The sequence below is a fragment of the Bos indicus x Bos taurus genome, unplaced genomic scaffold, assembly GCF_003369695.1.
Source record: "Bos indicus x Bos taurus breed Angus x Brahman F1 hybrid unplaced genomic scaffold, Bos_hybrid_MaternalHap_v2.0 tig00011704_arrow_arrow_obj, whole genome shotgun sequence".
In the NCBI taxonomy this organism is placed as follows: Eukaryota; Metazoa; Chordata; class Mammalia; order Artiodactyla; family Bovidae; genus Bos; species Bos indicus x Bos taurus.
In genome coordinates this window covers 8720-28472 of record NW_020867897.1, presented here as the reverse complement: position 1 = coordinate 28472, position 19753 = coordinate 8720, and the positions used below count along the sequence as shown (strand labels likewise).

At 49.9% G+C, this 19753-nt stretch overlaps 1 protein-coding gene across 4 annotated transcripts; it reads right to left on the bottom strand.

Annotated features, from left to right (window-relative positions):
• Positions 1 to 4846: 4846 nt before the first annotated feature.
• LOC113889297 (kynurenine--oxoglutarate transaminase 1) lies at positions 4847 to 18005 on the bottom strand. 4 transcript variants are annotated; one of them, XM_027536008.1, is made up of 13 exons: positions 17827 to 18003; positions 15411 to 15469; positions 13129 to 13279; positions 9458 to 9607; positions 9291 to 9377; positions 8924 to 9052; positions 7212 to 7332; positions 6795 to 6871; positions 6577 to 6666; positions 6259 to 6445; positions 6100 to 6179; positions 5484 to 5570; positions 4847 to 5395 (listed from the first exon to the last, which is right to left on the bottom strand). In XM_027536008.1, the coding sequence occupies exons 1-13, from the start codon at positions 17920 to 17922 to the stop codon at positions 5330 to 5332; spliced, it is 1380 nt and encodes a 459-aa protein (XP_027391809.1). In that variant the 5' UTR covers positions 17923 to 18003; the 3' UTR covers positions 4847 to 5329. The 4 variants fall into 4 exon arrangements, with proteins under 4 accessions (XP_027391809.1, XP_027391810.1, XP_027391812.1 ...); XM_027536011.1 differs by lacking the exon at positions 17827 to 18003 and adding an exon at positions 14860 to 14905 and having other exon boundaries at positions 4853 to 5395; positions 15411 to 15435; XM_027536009.1 differs by lacking the exon at positions 5484 to 5570 and having other exon boundaries at positions 17827 to 18005.
• Between the last annotated feature and the right edge of the window lie 1748 nt (positions 18006 to 19753).

Sequence of the window (19753 nt, the reverse complement as noted above, 5' to 3'; positions counted from 1 at the left end):
CTTTCCCAGCATCAGGGTCTTTTCAAATGACTCAGTTCTTTGCATCAGGTGGCCAAAGAGAAGACTTGGGTTTACCAAAAATTGAACAGATAGTTCCCACAGACTTTCCCCTCAGTTTTTGGAATTAACATGTTGCCTTAAGGTGTACATTTGTTACAGTCCATGAACCAGTATTGATGCTTTGTTCATAGTATAGGATAGGGTTCTCTCTTTGTGCTGTACATACTGTGGGTTTTGGTAAAATACGTAATGGCATGTATCTATCCCTGCCATGGAATTCTCCAGGCAAGAATACTGGAGTGGGTTGCTGTTTCCTTCTCCAGGGCATCTTCTTGACCCAGGGATCAAACCTGGGTCTCCTGCATTGCAGGCAGATTCTTTAGTGTCTGAGCCACCAAGGAAGCCCCCGTCATTACAGTATCATGCAAAATTGATTCACTGCCCTAAAAATCTGTGCTCCACCTATTTTCCCCACTCCTCAAGCCCCTGATAACCACTGATCTTTTTTTTCTAACTGTTCTTATAGTTTAGCCTTTTCCAGAATGTCATATAGTTGGAATCAAACAATATGCAGCCTTTTCAGACTCCCTTCTTTTATTAAGTAATACATATTTAAAGTTCCTCCCTAGCTTCTAGTGGCTTGATATCTCATTTCTTATTACTGCTGGATACTACTCACTGGCCTGATATCTCATTTCTTTTTAGTGCTGGATACTAGTCATTGTATGGATATGCCAGCATGTCTATCCATTCACCTTTCAAAGGACATTTGGTTGTTTCCAGTATTTGGCAATTATAAATAAAGCTGCTATAAATATTCATGTGCAGGTTTTTGTGTGGACCTGCCTTTTCAGCTCATTTGGATAAACAGCTGGACGTCTGATTGCTGAAATATTTCACTGGAGGCAAAAACTGTAAAAATGGGTACAAAGTTTATTATTAGAGACACAGCACAACAAGCGGGAGAACACACAGAGAAACCGTTTGCTTAGTTAAGAAAGAAGCAAGACAGGGGCACCTGGAGAGAAAGCGTGTGGGAATCTCCCCTAATGAGGAGGAACCAGAAAAAAGGTGGTTAAAAAACTTATATAGGACAGCTCTTCTGGGTCTTTGTTTACCTTTGGCCAGCAATCTGATTTATTTTTCCACACCTGACCTGCCCTAGGCAACATGTGTGCACGACTTTTTTCCAAGATGGATTTCAATGCAGAGGCTTTTGGGAGTAAAGAAGCATTACTTCTTATGGCCTGGCATCCCCTGACTTTTGACCCCCTGGGAGCCTTTCTGCCCGTGTGCAATGTCTCCCTTGCCCCAAGGATGGGAAATACCTGGCCTCTTGATTCGTTACTCAAACAAGGTTTAGTTGCTCTCTGTTCCTGCCATGACTGTTATCTTAAGGTGTCCTCAGGAGAGAAAGCCTGGCTATATATCCTGTTTCAGTTGTTACTCCCATTTTGGAGAGCAAGCAGGAGACTGGTTGTAAACATCTAACCTGGAGCCCATCTGTCTCCTGTTTCTGAAAATGCAAACAAGGGGTATACGTGTATATGTCCAGCTTGAAGTCCACTTTTTTCCTGCCCCAAGAAATGTAAACAGGAGCCTTATTGCAAATACCTAGGCTGGGACCCATCTGCCTTCTGCCTCAGTTCCATCCAAGAAATCCTTTTTTTCTGTCTTTCTTTCTTCCTGCCTGTCTGGCTTCCTTTCTTTCTTTTAAATGTGCATCTTTATTCATCTATAATGATGATTAGCTGGATCATGACTAGAGAGAGAAGTTTATGAAAAAAAAAAAAAAACACCTTAGTACTGAAAACTATTAGCATAATTTCTCCTCTGGCTCTGGAGGACCTTCTTAGCACCAGTCTATGTGTACTACGGCAAAGGGGCTCCAAGCCTGCGCCTGTGAATTGTATTGTTTCACAATCTTGACTTTGGAACAGTGATAGTAGTGCAAAAGCATTGTTTGGAAAGGGACAGTGGAGTGTCCTATGTCACAACACCAATATGTTCCAAAGAGCAATTCTCTGACACCAAGTGGGTGTCCTAAGCTTCGATTCAATTCTGACAAGTTGGCACAGATCTCGTAAGTTAAGGGAGCCCATAAGATTGCCTCCCACTTCAGATGCCAGTGGCAAGTGGGGTGCCCACTCACCCACAACTTCTGCCTAGCTGACTGCAAATTCCAGCATTCCCATGACCACCTCATGGGAGTGGTGGTTTTGACCCCATCCAGATTCAATAATTTGCTGAAACGATTCACAGCCCTCAGGAAAGCACTATACTTACAGTTTTATTTTAGAAGATACAACTCAGGAACAGCCCGATGTAAGAGGTACATAGACTAAGGTGGAAGAGTGGGCATGGAATTTCCATACCCTCTCTGGATGGGCTACCCTACCAGCTCATTGAGGTTTTCACCAGCCCAGAAACTCCTTGAGCCTCATTGATTCAGGGTTTTTTTCTTATCTTTAAAGAAATATTTTTATGTGTTTATTTTTGGTTGTGCTGGCTATTTGTTGGTGCGCAGGCTTTCTCTGGCAGTGGCGAGTGGAGGCTACTCTGTAATTGTGGTACAAGGGTTTCTCATTGTGGTGGCTTTTCTTTTTGCCGAGCATATGCTCTGGGGTGCAAGGGCTTCAGGAGTGGCAGCTCCCAGGCTCTAGAGCACAGGCTCAGTAGTTGTGGTATGGGAGCTTAGCTGCTCTGTGGTACGTGGTATATTCCCAGAGTAGGGATCAAAACTGGGTCTCCTGCATTGGCAGATGGATTCTTCACCACTGAGCCGCCAGGGAAGCCCTTGTCTTTAATTTTTACAAATTAAAAAATAAAAATTATTTGGCTGTGCCGGGTCTTAGTTGCCGCATGCAGGATCTTTAGTTGAGGCCTTCAGGCTCTTAGTTGCAGCATGTGGCGTCTAGTTCCTTGATGAGGGGCTGAACCTGAGCCCTCCACTGGGAGCATGGAGTCTTAGCCACTGGACCACCAGGGAAGTCCCACTTCAGGGTTTTTATGTGGGATTTTATTACATATGCACAACTGATTAAATCATTAGTCATGTAACTGAATTCAATGGCCAGTCATTTACCCTCCCTGGGGTCTGGGGTTGGGGCTGAAAATTCTGACCTTTTGAATACATGGTTGAGGGCGTCCCTGGTGGCTCAGTGGTAAAGAATCCGTTGGCCGATGCAGGAGACACGGGTTGGATTCCTGATCTAGGAAGATCCCTCATGCCGAGGAACAACTAAGCCTGGGAGCCACACTACTGCAGCCTGCATCCCTAGAGCCTCTGCAGCAAGAGAAGTCACTGCGATGAGAAGTCCAAGCACCGAAACTGGAGTGTAGCCCTTGCTCCCCGCAACTAGAGAAAAGCCTGGGCAGCAGGAAGAACCAGCACAGCCAAAAATAAAGAAATAAGTAAATAAAATTATAGTAAAAAAACACACGGTTGAAGGGGTTGATTTGGAATAACAAAAGACACTACTGTCACTCAGGAAATCGAAGGGTTTTAGGAGCTCTGTGCCAGGAAGCACAGACAAAGACCCGATACATTTGACTATGCTGTATGTTCCCATCACCTCCCCCAATTAAATCTATGATATGAGCAAAACCCATGAGCTTGTTACACAAATGCAACTTCAAGACAAGTCCCCAGCTGCTGCTAAGTCGCTTCAGTCGTGTCCGACTCTGTGCGTCCCCAGAGACGGCAGCCCACCAGGCTCCCCGTCCCTGGGATTCTCCAGGCAAGAACACTGGAGTGGGTTGCCATTTCCTTCTCCAATGCATGAAAGTGAAAAGTCAAAGTGAAGTCGCTCAGTCGTGTCTGACTCCTAGCGACCCTATGGACTGCAGCCTACCAGGCTCCTCCGTCCATGGGATTTTCCAGGCAAGAGTACTGGAGTGGGGTGCCACAGCACCACCTTCCAAAAAGGACTTCAGAAGTTGCCTTGCTTTCCAGTGGGAGGCGCACTCCAGGGATCAAATCCCTCCCTTTACCTTTTGCCCGCAGGAGGGCCTCACACAAGTCACCCGACCTCCCAGTTGGTTTCCTCACTTGTAACATGGGACGGTAACTCCTGTCTCAGAGGCTGTTTAATGAGATGATGGGCGTCCAGGTGTCCGGCAAGCAGAGGTGCACAGTAAGTGTTTGGGGAAACACTCCTTTGCCCTTCTATTCTTTCCTTTTGTAATGAATTACTTTTGGCTGCGCTAGGTCTTCACTGCTACCTGCGGGCTTTCTCTCGTTGCGGTGAGAGGGGGCTACTCTTCCCTGCGGCCTGCAGGCTTCTCTTTACGTGGTTTCTCTTGTTGCAGAGCACAGGCTAGAGAGCACGAGATCTTCAGTAGCTGCAGCATGTGGGCTCGTGGCACGTGGGCTTAGTTGCCCTGTGGCATGTGGGATCTTCCCAGACCAGGGAATTGAACCCATGTGCCCTGCACTGGCAGGCAGATTCTGAACCACTGGACCATGGGGGAAATCCCTCCCCTTTGTTCTAATTATGTAATCCCTGGCCCTCCTGGCCTGGACTCTGATCCTTGTGGGACTTGATTGTCTGTATCTTTCCTGTTAGACCCACAACTAAGGGCCCCAACACACACACACACACACACACACACACACACCCAACAATAGTTACACACACCATCTGAGCCCCAAGGCCTGATTTTATCATGAACTAACTAGGTGACCTCAGACAAGTCCCAAGTCCCTGCCCTTCTTTGGGCTCCAAAACGTTTGTAGAAAGAGAGTCTGGGAGCTGAGGTTCAGGGAGGTGGAAGGTGCCTTCTGTTCTGACTGAGTCCCTGCCAGCAATCAGCACCAGGGTGTGAAGCAGAGAGAAGCAGCCAATAAGGGTCTGAATAGCTTAAAACTTTATTGTGGGTAAAAAGTACTGGCTTGAGGACTCAAGCCTAAATACAACTTCCCAAGAACAAATGTAGATAAGGAAAGAAGGATGTCTGAAGCCTGGCTGGGGCCAGGACTGGGACCAAGGCCAGTACATTATTGAAGTCTGCCCTCGGAGTCCCAGCTGAGCCTGGGGAGGGGCGAGGGGACCCAAGACCATTTAGCCCACCACAGGGAGCACCAGGGAGAGGCCCCGGCCAGGCCTCCCTCACCTCTGCGACAGGAACAGAGCCATGCACCATGAAGAAGTGCTCCCGACTCCCCAAAGACCAAAAGCAGGACTCTTCCTGGGATCATTCTGTGTTACAGAGACGGGCTCCTCCAGTACCATCTACCTGCCACCTGGGGATGGCTGAGAGCTGGACAAAGACAGAGCCTCACAGAGTGTGCAGGCACCAGGCAGGGCCCAGCGCTGATGTCACGACCTCAGGGCGTGAGCTCAGCCTTCCACTTCTGCAGCTTCTGGTCCATGGCCCGGAGCGTGGATTCATCCTGCACCAACACAGATCAGTCCTACCCCTCTCCCCAGGAGGTCTGAGGAGGCCTGGGGAGCTCTGCCCTCCCCAGGGCTGTCCTTTACCTTCACAAAACAGAAGCGGATATAGTGGTCAAAGAACTTCTGGTGTGGCAGGCTGAAGAAGATGGACATTGGAATGGCCACCAAGCCCTGGGGAGGAGGAAGCCCATGTCTCAACCATCCCACAGCCTGGCAGGCCTCTGGGGGGCCTCAGGGGGTCAGAGGGGTTCCACGATAAGGAAGGAGAAAGAGAATAAGCTTCAATGCAGCACCTCCCAGTGCTGTGTCAAGGTCAGAGGTAAAACATCCCAAAGCACCATGCCAAGTCCCTCCTTATGTACAGAGGAGAGAGGGAGGCTGAGAGCAAGGAAGATCACCTGGCAGGTCAGGGCAGAGCCATAGGAGAAATGTCTTAGAATCGCAGCACTGAGCTGGATGGACCTCAGAGTTAATGGGCCAACTCACTGTACAGATGGGAAGACTGAGGCCCTGAGAGGGCAGGAATTCCTGCCAGCCCACAAGGCCTATTGGAGCACATTAAAAACAGGCTCTCCTTTCCTTGAAATGAATACTGCCCTGAGAGGCCGGGCTGGATTTTGGCCCATCAGCTCGAGGGTCAGGCACCCTTAGCAGTGCACAGCCTGTCAAACACAGAGCGCCCGGCAGAGGCCCAGCCCACCTTATTCTTGATCATCCACTTGACGAAGCGTCTGTCGTACGGCTCATCTGCCGCTCCGGGCAAGTCAGGCATCTTGTTTTCTGGGGGACAGAAGACGTGCTGAGTCCTGGGCAGCCTCCAGGGCCCCAGCTTCAGCCCCGCCCGGCCGGGCCCACTTACTGAAGTCCGAGATGTCTGTGATGAGGAAGTAGCTGCCCTGGGGGGTCACAGGCCGGAAGCCCATGGACTGTAGGCTCTGTATCATGTGGTCGCGGCAGCGCTGGATGTACTGTGGGAGCTGCACAAAGTAGCTGCTGGGTCGGCCGAAGTGCAGCTGCTCCCGCTCGAAGCTCTGAGCCACTGCGGCCTGGGGAGGGCGTGGGGGCGGGTGGGGGGGTCGGCGAACGGGTCAGGTAGGACCCGACCCTGGAGCTGACCCAAACCCCTCTTGCCCCGCCCCTATACGGCCCCGCCCCTCACATGGCCACGCCCCCTCACCTGGCCCTGCGTGGCACAGTGATAGACGGAGTTCTGGTGCACAGTACGCAGGTGCTTCATGAGGCTGTCGGGGCCCAGGACCCAGCCCACCTGGACCAAGAACACAGGGAGAGGGTGAGGCCCTCGGGGGCCCAGCCAAACCCTTTCCGGATTCCCAGGCCAGCCTCTCCCACCAACGATTGTAGAGGGAGGGGCCCCCCATACTCTCGTTGCCTCACCTTCCAGCCTGTGACACTGAAGGTCTTGCCAGCGCTACCGATAGTCAGGGTGCGTTCCCACATGCCAGGGAGGCTGGCTGCCCAAGATCAAAGAGAGCGGCTGCTGAGACGGGGGTTGGGGCACGGAGTGGGGGCTGGGTCCCAGCAGGCACCCAGGCTCTCAGCGCCACGGACTCCACTCCGTGTAAAGCTATTTCCAAGACATATTTGAGCCCCTCCTCATGACAACCTCGGGAGGTAGGTGCCACTATGTTCCCCTGTCCCGAGAGAAGTGAAGTCACAGCCCCAGGTCACCTGACCTGTGTGGGTCCAGACCCCTCGGTCCTAATCACCAGACCTGCGCTGCCACCGGACTGGGCTCAAGGCCCTGCCGCAAAGGTCCGGGGTTACGGGGGCGCCCTGGCCGGCTTGGCTCACCGATGCTGATGTGCTGGAACCCATCGAAGACCATCCACTGGTACACCTCGTCCGAGATGCACACCACGTCATGCTGCTGGCACAGGCTGGCCACCAGCTCCAGCTCTTCCTTGGAGAACACCTGCAGGGACCGTCCCCCACCAGAGAGGCCAGCTCAGAGCGATGTGAGCGCCCGGCCAGAGCCGGGGCCAAGGGCTTCTCTGCCCTCTCCTATCCCTGCAACAGTGACCCTGTGAGGTCAGTTGTGAGATAACAGAAAATATCTCTGTTGGTCACTGCCCCGGTTTCTGGCACAGAACTCCTAAAACCCGTGTAACTACTAAGGGGTAAAAGCCCTGGAGGGTTTCCCCGGTGGTGCTAGTGGTAAAGAACCCGCCTGCCAATGCAGGAGACATAAGAGATGCGGGTTCGATCCCTGGGTCAGGAAGATCCCCTGGAGGAGGGCATGGCAACCCACTCCAGTATCCTTGTCTGGAGAATCCCATGGACAGAGGAGTTTGGTCGTCTACAGTCCATGGGGTCGCAAAGAGCTGGACACGACTGAAGCGACTGAGCACGCATGCACAAGAGTACTAGAAGCATCTTTTGCTCTAATGCTTGGTCTTTGATCCTGACCTTGACACAGGCAATGGAACCCCCTGTACACTCCTAAGAGATAAGAGCGCTAGGAGCATTTTTGTTCTAGTGAGGTGACTCTGAGTGGGCTCCTGGATGGAGGCTGGTCACCAGAAAGACCACGCAAGCCATGATTAGGAGCCTGAAATTTTCAGCCCCCTCCCACATCCCACTTCCTGCCACTTCCTCAGAGAAGGGAGAGGGGTTGGAAATGGAGTTGATAATTGATGCCTCCATCAAAATCCCGATAGGATGGGGTTTGGGGAGCTTGCAGAGGTGGGTGAGCTCATGCTGACGCACCCCCAACTCCACAGGGACAGAAGCAAGCACCTGTTCTCAGGCACCTCCCAGACCTTGCCATACTTGTCTCTTCATCGGGTTGTTTATCTGTATCCTTTATCATCACCTTTAATAAACTGATAACTGTTAGTAGGTGTGTCCCTGAGTCCTGTGAGCCACTCAGATGAATTGAACCTGAAGGGGGGGAGGTGGGCGTCTCAGATTTACAGCCACAGGTTGGAAGCACAAACTGACTTGTGATTGGCGTCTGAAGTGGGGTCGGGGGGCAGCCTTGTCAGACTGAGCCCTTCACCGGTGGGAGCTGACACCATCTCCAGGTAGACAGTGTCAGGACTGAATTAAATTGAATTGGATTTTGTGGGACACCCAGCTGGTCTCACAGAACTGCTTAGTGTGGGGAAAAAAAGAACCCCACATATCTGGTGTCAGAAGCTTTGTGAGTGTGATAATGGTGTGACAGTAAAGGAGAAGCACGGGTGGAACACTGGGTCTTCCTTGACATCGGTTCTGTCGTGTTCCCATTTTACAGATGAGAAAAGTGGAGCGGTGAAGTCACGGGTCCAGGTCTGTGGGGAAGTAATAGAGGCTTCCAGCCCAGCCCCCTACTGCTGACACCTGCCCTGGGGATCCCTGCCCCAGGCCCTGGGACCCCAGGAGCCTCGATCCTCAGAGCTCTCCACAGTTAGCTCTCCCGCTTGACGGATAAGAAAACTGAGGCCCCGTGGCAGCACACGAGTAACAGAACAGGCACGCAAGCCAATCTGGAGGGGTGCCCGGGGAGGAGGTCTCTCAGGTACCTTTCCCAGGGGGTTGTTGGGTGTGTTGAGGATGAAGGCTTTAGTGCGAGATGTGAATTTGCTGGCCAGCTCCGTGGGATCCAGCTGCCAGTTGCTGCTGGAATCCGGTTCTCCCTTCTGGGTGGGGCTCTGCAAGAGGAGGGGGCGGGGGTGGCAATACTTACTCCCTGACTTTCATCTCTAGGAATTCGGCTCCTCCCCCCAGGCATCTGTCTCCACCGGCTCTCCTCTGGGGCTCTGGCCACCCCTCCCCCACCCCGGAGAAACTGGCCTCCTCCACTTCCTTCCTTCTTTCCACCTCCCCGGGTTCAACCCAGCACACTCCTTGGACCCCTCTGCCCACCCACACCCCAACCAGCATCCTCACCGGCTTCAGGGACACAAACACAGGGCGACCCCCTGCCATCAATGTCATGGGCTCATAACAGTCAAAAAAGGGCTCGATGATGATAACCTAGTACAAAAGTCAGATGAGCTGGGGCTGGCTCCACCGGGACCCTTCACCCCGACCCAGCCCGGGCTTTGCCCATTCACCTCATCTCCTTCATCCACCAGGGCCTGGAAGGCTGTGAACAGGGCCCCGTAGGCACCCACGGTTACCAGCACGTTCTTGAGTGGGTCTATCTCCTGTCCCAGCAACTTCCCAAAGAAACTGGCCAGAATCTTCGTCAGGGGTGGGTAACCCTGCCAGGACAGCACGGGTCAGGCGCCTGGCTCGGCCTGGGCCCACCCTCCCGTTCAGACACTCTCTGCAATTCTAGCATCTTTCAGCAGCAAACCTGGGAGTCAAGTCACCTTCTGTGGGGTGGGTCCTTTCATCTCTGCCACCACCCCTTGCCATGAAGCCTGCTCTGTGCTGGGCACACCACCCAGGGCTGGGATTCATGGGGAACCAGACAGAGTGTATGCCTTCACGAATGACAGTCCAATAAATAGCAACAACTCCACGCTTTAAACACCTCTCTTTAAGTTTAAGAGAGTTTAAGGGACTTCCCTTGAGGCTCAGCTGGTAAAGAATCCGCCTGCAATGCAGGAGACCTGGCTTCCATTCCTGGGTTGGGAAGATCCCCTGGAGAAGGGAAAGGCTACCCACTCCAGTATTCTGGCCTGGAGAACCCCATCACTGTACAGTCTGTGGGGTCACAAAGAATCAGATACGACTGGGCCACTTTCACTTTCTTTAAGAAGGACTTTTGTGCCATCTGAGCCTCTTGGCAGCCTTACAAGAGAGACATTACTTGATTCCCATAATTTAACAGGTGGAAAAAGAGACCCGGGAAAGGAAATGACTTGCCCCAGGTCATGGCAGTTGAAGTGCAGGACTGGGAGTTTATGCTGCAGCTTTGGAAACCCCTCACTTTGAGAGGAATATTGGATCTATATGCTTGTTTGCGGAGGACACTTATAACACATTCCAGGGTAAGCCAAGGGACTGAAACCTAAGGTCTGGAACTTAATTAAATGATTTACCAAACCAGATTTGACCACATGAAAATGAAAAATTTCTATACATCAAAATATTCCATGAGCAAAGTTAGAAAACTAAGAGAGAAACATTGCAACAGAAAGAGCTCTTGTGAAGCAATAAAACAAATACACATAGCCCAATGAAATAATAAGGGCAGTCATGAAAGAAAAATTGCTGATGTTCAATATTGGTAGGAACAGAATGAACTTTCCTGCCAGCTCTGAGACCAGACTATTGATGGGAATGTAAGTCTTACTGGAGGGCAATTTGACGATGTCCATCGATGGCACCCCACTCCAGTACTCTTGCCTGGAAAATCCCATGGATGGAGGAGCCTGGTGGGCTGCAGTCCATGGGGTCGCTACGAGTCGGACAAGACTGAGCGACTTCACTTTCACTTTTCACTTTCACACAATGGAGAAGGCAATGGCAACCCACTCCAGTGTTCTTGCCTGGAGAATCCCAGGGACGGCAGAGCCTGGTGGGCTGCCGTCTATGGGGTCGCACAGAGTCGGACACGACTGAAGTGACTTAGCAGCAGCATCATAGGCTAAAATGCTTACACCCTTTGATTATCTGGTTTTACTTCTTGTGATTTGAGATAAATGCTCACCTGTGTGTACACACAAAATATTCAATGTGGCATTGCTTGATAGTGAGATAGCCAAACCAGACCATCAGTGCAGGGCTGGGTAAATAAATTATGGCACCTCTAGTCAGTGGAATACTATGCAGTCATCAAAAAGAATGAGGCTATTTTGACATGGAAAGTTGCCCCTATCATGTATGTAGTGAAATAAACAAGTTCCATAACATTGTATATATAATGTTGAATTTGCTTATCAGTTCTAGTAGCTTTGTGTGGAGTCTTTAGGGTTTTCTATATATAGTATCATATCCTCTGCATAGAGAGACAGTTTTGTCTCTTTCCTTCCAATTTGGATACCTTGTGTTTCTTTTTCTTATCTGATTGTTGTGGCTAGGACTTCTAGTACTATCTTGAGTAGAAGAGGTGTGAGTGGGCATCCTTGTCTTGTTTCAGATTTTAGTGGGAAGGCTTTCAGCTTTTCAGTGTTGAGTATTAAATTGGCTGTGGGTTTGTCGTAGATAGCTTTTGTTATGTTGGGATATGTTTCCTCTATTACCACTTGGGTAAGCGTTTTTATCATGAATGGATGTTGAATTTCATCAAATGCTTTTTTACATCTATTGGGATAGCCATGTGGTTTTTGTTTTTTTCTTTTGTTTATGTGGTGAATCACACTGATTTGCCTATGCTGATCCTTGTGAACTTGGGATGTGGCGTATAATCTTTTTTACATGTTGTTGGATTTGGTATGCTAATATTTTGTTGAAAATTGTTGCATCTGTATTCATCAAAATATTTCCCTGTAATTTTCTGATTCGGTGCTGTCTAGTTTTGGTCATCCTGATGGATGATGATGGCTTCATAGAAAGTCTTTGGGAGTGTTTCCTCTTCAATTTTTGGAAGAGTTTGGGAACGATCGATGTAAGTTCTTCTTTGTATATTTGGCAGAATCAGTCTGTGAAGCCATCTGGTCTCAGACTTTCGTTTGTAGGGAGTTTTTAAATTACAGACTCTATTTCACTTGTAGTGATAGATCTGTTCAAATTATCTGTTTGTTCTTGATTCAATTTTCGTGGGTTGTATGTTTCTAGAAAAAGATTTGTGATTTTTTAACACAAATGGATTCATACTAGAAACAACGTTGGCCTTCCCTTAAGATCCAGTGGTTAGGACACTGCTTTCACTGTAGGTGAACTAAGATCCCACTTACTGAGCAGCACAGCCAGAAAACCCAAAAAACCCCAAAAAACAAGGTTCTACTGTATAGCACAGAGAACTATATTCAATATGCTATGATAAACTATAATGGAAAAGAAAATTTTAAAACGGGGATATATGTATATTATAACTGAATCACTTTGCTGAGCGCCAGAAATTAAGACAATGTTGTAAATCAAGCTGAGGCTCCAATACTTTGGCCACATGATGCAGAGTCAGCTTTATATTTCAATAAAAAAACAAAAAGGAAAGCCACACAAATCTCACTTGTGGATGCACGTGTGTGTTTATATAAACATTTTTAAAGTTAAAAGTTCAAAAGTCTGAACACTCAGCAACACAGCACACCGTTGGCAGTGCTAGACTCTGGGCGGTGGGATTGGAAGACACTTCCCCCAGGCTGTGAGATGCACACCAACGTTTAAGAACCTGCTCCAGGGCTGGCAAATATTTACTCTGTGGTCCTTCACAGACAAACTTTGGATTTAGAGTCAAAAAAAAAAAAAAATCAACTATCTTTCATCAGCTTTATGTGTCACCTCCTTCAGGAAGCCTTCCCTGATCTCTCAGGTTTCATTCCCTTCTTCGTGTTCCCAAGGACCCTAAGCTCCTCCATCGCAGCATATCAACTACCTTTGATTTCTGCTTCTGTTGTTTGGTCTGCTTTTCCCACTAGACCTTGATCTCCCAGCTCATGTTTGGTTTTCTTTTAAATCTGTCTTTCCCCCAGGCCATGAACTGTCCCAGGGCCTGTAACAAAGGAGACAGTCAGTGAACACTGAACCGTGGCCGGACTGAATTTCAAGGGCTCTGCCCCGTGAACCCTAACATCTAGATTGGCCTGCTCTCCAGAAAGAGCTGCCCCTTCCTCCCCTGGGACCTCTGCAGAGACCCATGTCTTGAGGCCCCCAGAGGGGCTGGGAGACTCACAAATGCTTTCGTGTACTGGTTAAGCATGAAGTCTCCGCTGACGGCGTGCTGAAAGGCTTCCACGGCGAACTCTGGGGGTGAGAAGTCTGGGAAGCCTTGGCCCAAATTTACAACATCAGCCTCCTCGCTGGCCAGTTGGACAAATTCCACCCTGGGCAACAAACAGAGAGTGGGTAGCAGAACCCTCCACCCCAACCTGGATTTCTGCTCCATTCCAGGGCAGGGTGAGCAAGGCAGTTGGGCTTGCTCTAGAAAAACTGGATAGTTAGCACCCATCCTGATCTGTTTACGGTCATAACTGGTCGTATCCTGGTCACATGTCTCAGCCCAGGGGCTCTGCAACTTTCCATCACCATCCACAGTAAGAAATCACTTTTACATCCCAGACTCTGGAGAGACAAACAGGGACTCCACGTTCTCCTTCCAGTGGGATCCACGGCAGTCTTTCCCATTCTGTCCTACTCTGGTCTTTATAAATACTTGCTGAGCACCCCTAAATGGATTTCATGACCCATTCATGCGTCTGTCAACGCCACACTTTGAAACATTTGCTCATATCGCCTCTGTTAGTCTATGAGGCAAGCTCTACTCCTCGGTCGCAATGGGGATGGAGAAGGTGGGATTCAGGGGACTTGCCCGATGGCTCCCAATTAGCTTTTCCCAGTTGGCTTTTGAGTCCACCTCTGTCTGGAGCAACAGTCAGGCCCTGGAGAGTTACTCTGAACAGACTGTAGTCCCACCAGCCCTGCCATCTGCCGCCTCTGGCCCCCTACCACCTTTCTTCTGGGCCTGCCTGCTGGCCACCTCTTTAGGGAAGCTGGCAGAGAGGCTGAGAAGCTGGATAAAAAGGCTGGCACCATGGCTCCAGGTTGGCAAGGGGCAGAAGAGTCAGGGGTGGTGCCAATGAATTTGCCTAACAATAAATATGTCTACAATCGGTCATTCTTCTCTCCAGAGCTTCACAAGGTCTCTGAAGACACGAAGTTGCTGAGGCTCAGAGAGGCCCATGACCTGCCCAGAGCCACACTGGTGGCTAAAGCAGAGCTGAGATGCAAAGTCAGATGGTGGGTGTTCCATGGTGGCTGGGACAACGGAGCCAGATCCTCAGGCCACCACCCGAGGGTCCGCAGGAACCGGGGGCCTCTCATGGCCCTCATCTCTCCTAGCACGCTTCCCTGCTCTGTGCAGTCCTCCCTGGCCAGCTCTGCCCTGACTCTGCCTGAGACTTGGCTTCTCCTGGCCTCAGTCCTCCCTTCTGTAGAATGGGTATGACAGGCTCAAGAGTCTGCTGGCTCTGTGAGTCAGGAAAGACTCTAGCTGCCTCTCCCAGCCAGTCATTTCCTCCCTCTGGGCTGGACTTTACCTTATCTGCAAAATGGGCCACAGGCCTGTCCACCTGCCTCACAGAGAGGACAGACGGGGCAGCCTGGGAAGCAGGACCCTGGGGGCTCAACCTGGAGGGCAGCCGGATACCATAGGGTCTTTGGGCCTGGTTTCCCTATCCCAAACACCAGGGAGCATCAGAGGAGAAGATGGAGGTGGAAGATGTTTGCAAAACACAAAATGCGGTACAGGAGGAGAGTGTGAAAGAAAAAGATGGTCCTCTTTTGGACAAAAACAACAGCCACCTGTACAGAGGTGGCTCTGTGCTCTTGGCCAAAGGGGGACTGGGCTGGGAGCAGGGGTTGGAGAAGGGGGAAGAAGGAAGGTCCTTCAATCTTTCTTACACACCTGCAATTGCATCCGTCGCATCACTAGTGACAGCGGGCACGTACGCCTTTCACATGTAGAATGAGTCAATAAAGAAAAGATGCTGAGCTCTGCAAGTGTCGGTGAGAAGCCGCCCATGTCTTACCTTCTTATATTCTTTAGCTTATCTTGTTCTCTACTAAGTGTGAAATGAAAGACACCCCCCTGCCCCCGGAAAGCCCTCAGCCCGGTGCCTGGGTAGTAGCCATGGCTCACACTGTATTTCATCTCATCCTCCCAAGGCCCTTCAGGGGAGACAGAAGCATCTCCATTTCCTAGCTGGACCTGGAGGCTCAGGGCAGGTGAGTCACTGGCCCCAAATGCCACAGCCAAGCAGGGTGAGGCTGAGACCCAAACCCGAGCCGGTGGCTGGGGGTCCTCACCTCTCAAGGGCTGAGGCTGCAAACCTCTCGGTCCGAGTATGCAGCCGTCTTAGGTACCACTGAGTCCCGGCCAACCCGGGGACCGCCAGCCCTGCTATCCTCGAGCCAGGGGACCCCCACCACCATCCTACCCAGTCCTGCCTGGCTCACCATGGGTTGTGGTCGATCCCGTCCAGCCTTCGAGCCTGCAGCCGTTTAGCCATGGTGAGCTGGAGACAACAGAGCAAGCAGAGAGTCAGCTGGAGACAGAGCAAGTGGAGAGTCAGCCTGGGCTCGCTCTGGGGAGGCAACTGCTCTGTGACCACAGCCTCCGTGTCCGCCCCGCCGGGAGGAGGCGAAGAGCAGGGCTCCTCCCCGCGCCACCAGCCTGGAGTTGCCCACCTGCCAGCCCGGACTCCGCACATCTTGGGACATAGACTGGATTCCATCAGGTTAAAATTTGACCCAGGTTAAAATTTGGAGGGGCTGGGGAGGAGGAGCAGCAGGAAGCAGGAGAGCGGAGTACGGTGACAGTGATGGCAGCGGCTTCTTTCTAAACGCTTCCATGAACTTCCCGGAACCCCCCGACTTGACCTATTTTACAGATGCGAAAATGCAGGGAGGAGGGGGAGACAGCTGCGGTCAAGGTCACACGACAGACAGACTCAGGCCTGTTTGAGATGAGGCCATGTTCGGACTTGGGCACAGGGGCCACTTGCTCAGTCTTTCAGGGGCTCAGGGGACCACCCCTCCTCTTCCCTGGGTTCTTTCCAGGCCAGCTTCCCCCTCACCCACAGGTGTGCAGAGACTGGCCTGGCCTGGGGACCATCAGGCTCAGGCCCTCAGTCTGTCGTGGCTGGGTGATATTGCACAAGTGCGTTAGCTCCTCCTGGCCTCAGTCTCCCCATCAGTGTAATAGGGGCATGGGCTTCGTGGTCCCTCAGAGCCTCTTGGTCCCTGTGGGTTGGAGTCTCAGAGGGGCTGCAGGTGGTGAAGCCACCAGCTGTAGCTCACGGTCAACCCTCACTGTTCTTCACAGTCCGAGTCCTCACAGCATGCTTACCAGAGGGGTCAGGATAATCCTCATCTAAAGATGAGGACATTGAGGCTCAGAGAGACTTGGGGCCTTGCCCAAGGTCAGAAGAGGAGCTGCACAGGGCTCTGGGGCAGGACGACAGCAACAGCAGGGCTCCCAGCCCCTGGCCCTGGGCCTGGAGAAGGGTGTGGGGACGGTCTGTACACCGGCCAGGTTTTTCCATCGCCTGGGGGTCCTGGTGATGTGAATGGTTCAGAGAGAGCCCAGCGTGGAGCCTGGCACCTAGTGGGTACTTTGCTAACATTGGCGGCCCTGTGCTTTCACCAGGCCCTAATACCTCTCGCCAGGCCTGGCACTCAGCATGTATGGAAATAGTAAAAACGATAGCATGATCTTTGCCAGGGAAATTGTGTGATCCCCAAAATGTTAGACGGCAGTGATTATCTTTGGTTAGTAAACAGATACTTTTCCTTCTCTTCCTTAATAATTTTCTTTTTTTCACATTTTCTAAAATAAATGTTTTATTTTTATGATTAAAAATATGGGAGAAAATTACATTTTAGCGGAATGTTTATAAATGTGCTGTACTGACATCAATAAAACAGGGGACAAAATAGCATGTATGATATGCTTATGTTTAAAAAAATACCCTTGTGTATGCTTCTATGTATACATTGTTTATAGTCATATGTGAATGGAAAAAAAGTTTAGAAGGAAACGTAGTAACATGTTAACAAAGGTTCCCTCTGAGTGGTGGAATTGTAGGTGATTGAATCATGGGTGTGCTTTTCTATGTTTCCAAGTCTTTTTGTACAGAGATCATATCATATTTGATTCTGAAATGTGTGTTTTTGCACACTGCATTTTCAGATGTATCTTAGAACCTATAGAATGAATTTAATAGGCAATTTCCTCCTCCCTTACTAGTCCATAAAATAACAATGTATCTTAATATTGATGTCATTATGGGTTCAATGATATAAGGACTTGCTTTTGAATTGGGTATGCATCACGTTAAGGAAATACAGTAAAGATGAGTTGGGGCAGTGGTGGAGAGGTGAGTAGAGGTTGGAGTGAGGGAGTTTGAGGAGGGCTGAGATGAGTGAAGGAGTAGAGGGGTACAGGGGCACAGAGAGAGAACAAAGAGGCATCGAGCTGAATGAGTTCAGGGAGGAGATGAAAAAGGGGGGAAACTGAGGTGCTCAGTGGAGTGACCTTTGCGTACATCACACATTGCTTGGATAAGGGAGGAACCAGTGCCTGTTCTTGAGTTTATGCATAATGTATTTATTCAGCCAACATTTATGAAGCACCTACTGTGTACCAAACACTGGGCTGGGCTAGGGGCCAATGGGGAGGCTGCAGCACCAAGGATGCAGAGCTACAAGCTAGATCAGAAGCAGGGGCAAGGGAGGGGCCCACACCCAGACTGCAGTCAGAGAAGGCTTCCTGAAAGAGGAGGCTCATGCACAGCTTTGAAGCCAGGGCCAAGCCAGATCCCAGGACCCCAGGTCATGTGAGCAGCAGGGCTCAACGGGCGAGAGCACTTACAGTCTGGTGCAAACACCGGGTGAGCGAAGCTCCAGACTTCTTTCCCCGGAGGGGCCCCACCAGGTGCAAACAGATGGCCGTCGTGTTCCTGAACATGCCTCCCAGAGCCGTGGGGTGAGGTCCCCTCCAAGGGCAGAGAAGGGAGAACACCCTGGCCAGAAAAATGGCTCTGGGCCCAGGACTTGGTGCCCGCCCCCCCCCCCCCCCCCCGCCCATCAGCTCTAATAACAAAAACAATAAGGGCTGGTATTTATCAAGTGGTCCCTCTGTACCAGGCATGGAAACAAGTGTTTTGTCGCATGACTATCCTTCAGTCCTTGAAACCCTGGGACCACCCCCCGCCCCAGCAACCACAGTAACCCTTTCAAAATGTTAAGAAAAAGAAAGAAAAAGATAGTGCTAAGTTGTGTCCAACTCTTTCGATTCCACAAACTGCAGCCCACCAGGCTCCTCTGTCCATGGGATTCTCCAGGCAAGAATACTGGATTGGGTTGCCATTTCCTTCTCCAGGGGATCTTCCCAGCCCAGGAATTGAACACAGGTCTCCCGCAATGCAGGAAGCCCTCAAAATGTAAATCACCTCTAATTAAAAATGATCTAATTAAAATGAAGATTATGGATGGCTTCTAATATCACAGGCAGAGCCAAGCCTACATTACGTCCTGACTCTGGAAACACACATACCACCTGTAGATTATTTCTGTGCTAAAACCAAATCTAAAGCTGATCAGGCCTTAAAAGAGATTCCGAAATTCCCTGGCGATCCAGTGGTTAGGACTCAGTGCTTTCACTGCCAGGGCCCGGGTTCCATCCCTGGTCAGGGAACTAAGAACCCACAGCCTTGCAGTGCTGCTAAGAAAAAAAAAAGATTCAACAAACATAAATTAAAAAGTGAATGCTTAAAAAAGAAGAAAATCTTTGAAGGACACACTGCACAATTTCAAAACTTACTAAAAAGCTAAGGGAACCAAAAAACAGTGTGGTAATGGCATAAGGATAGACATATAAATCAAGGGAGTAGAATTGAGAGCCCAAAAGTAAACTGCTATTTGATCCATTGCTGTTTGACAAGGGTGCCAAGAAAATTCAATGAGGGACAGGACTGGCACACTGATAGCTCTTTCTCGATTCTGTGGGTGGTGGTGCATGGCCGTTCTTAGTTGGTAAAGTGATTTGTCTGGTTAATTCTGATAATGAAGGAGACTCTGGCATGCTAACTAGTTATGTGACCCCCGAGCAAAAAAGAAAAGAAAATTCAGTGAAGACATAACAATCTTTTCAACAAATTGGTGCTGAAACATCTGGATATCCCCATGCAGAAGAATGAAACTGGACTCCTACTTTATAAAAAAATTAACTCAATAAAAGGGTTAAAACTATAATACTCCTTGAAGAAAACAGGAGTAAAGTTTTTGACCTTGCATTGCTGCTGCTGCTGCTAAGTCGCTTCAGTCATGTCCGACTCTGTGCGACCCCATAGACGGCAGCCCACCAGGCTCCCCCATCCCTGGGATTCTCCAGGCAAGAATACTGGAGTGGGTTGCCATTTCCTTCTCCAGTGCATGAAAGTGAAAAGTCAAAGTGAAGTCGCTCAGTCGTGTCCGACTCTTAGCGACCTCATGGACTGCAGCCTACCAGGCTCCTCTGTCCATGGGATTTTCCAGGCAAGAGTACTGGAGTGGGGTGCCATTGCCTTCTCCGTTGACCTTGCATTAGAAGAAGTGTGTTTTTTTTTTTTATATATAACACCATATATAGCAGCTTTTATATATAACAACACAAGCAATGAAAGAAAAAATGGATTTAGACTTCACCAAAATTAAAAACTTTTGTGTCTCAAAAGATACCATCAAGAAAATGAAAAACCCCACATAGGAGAAAGTATTTGCAAATTATAAATCTGAATCTCTCCAAAGAGGTATAAATT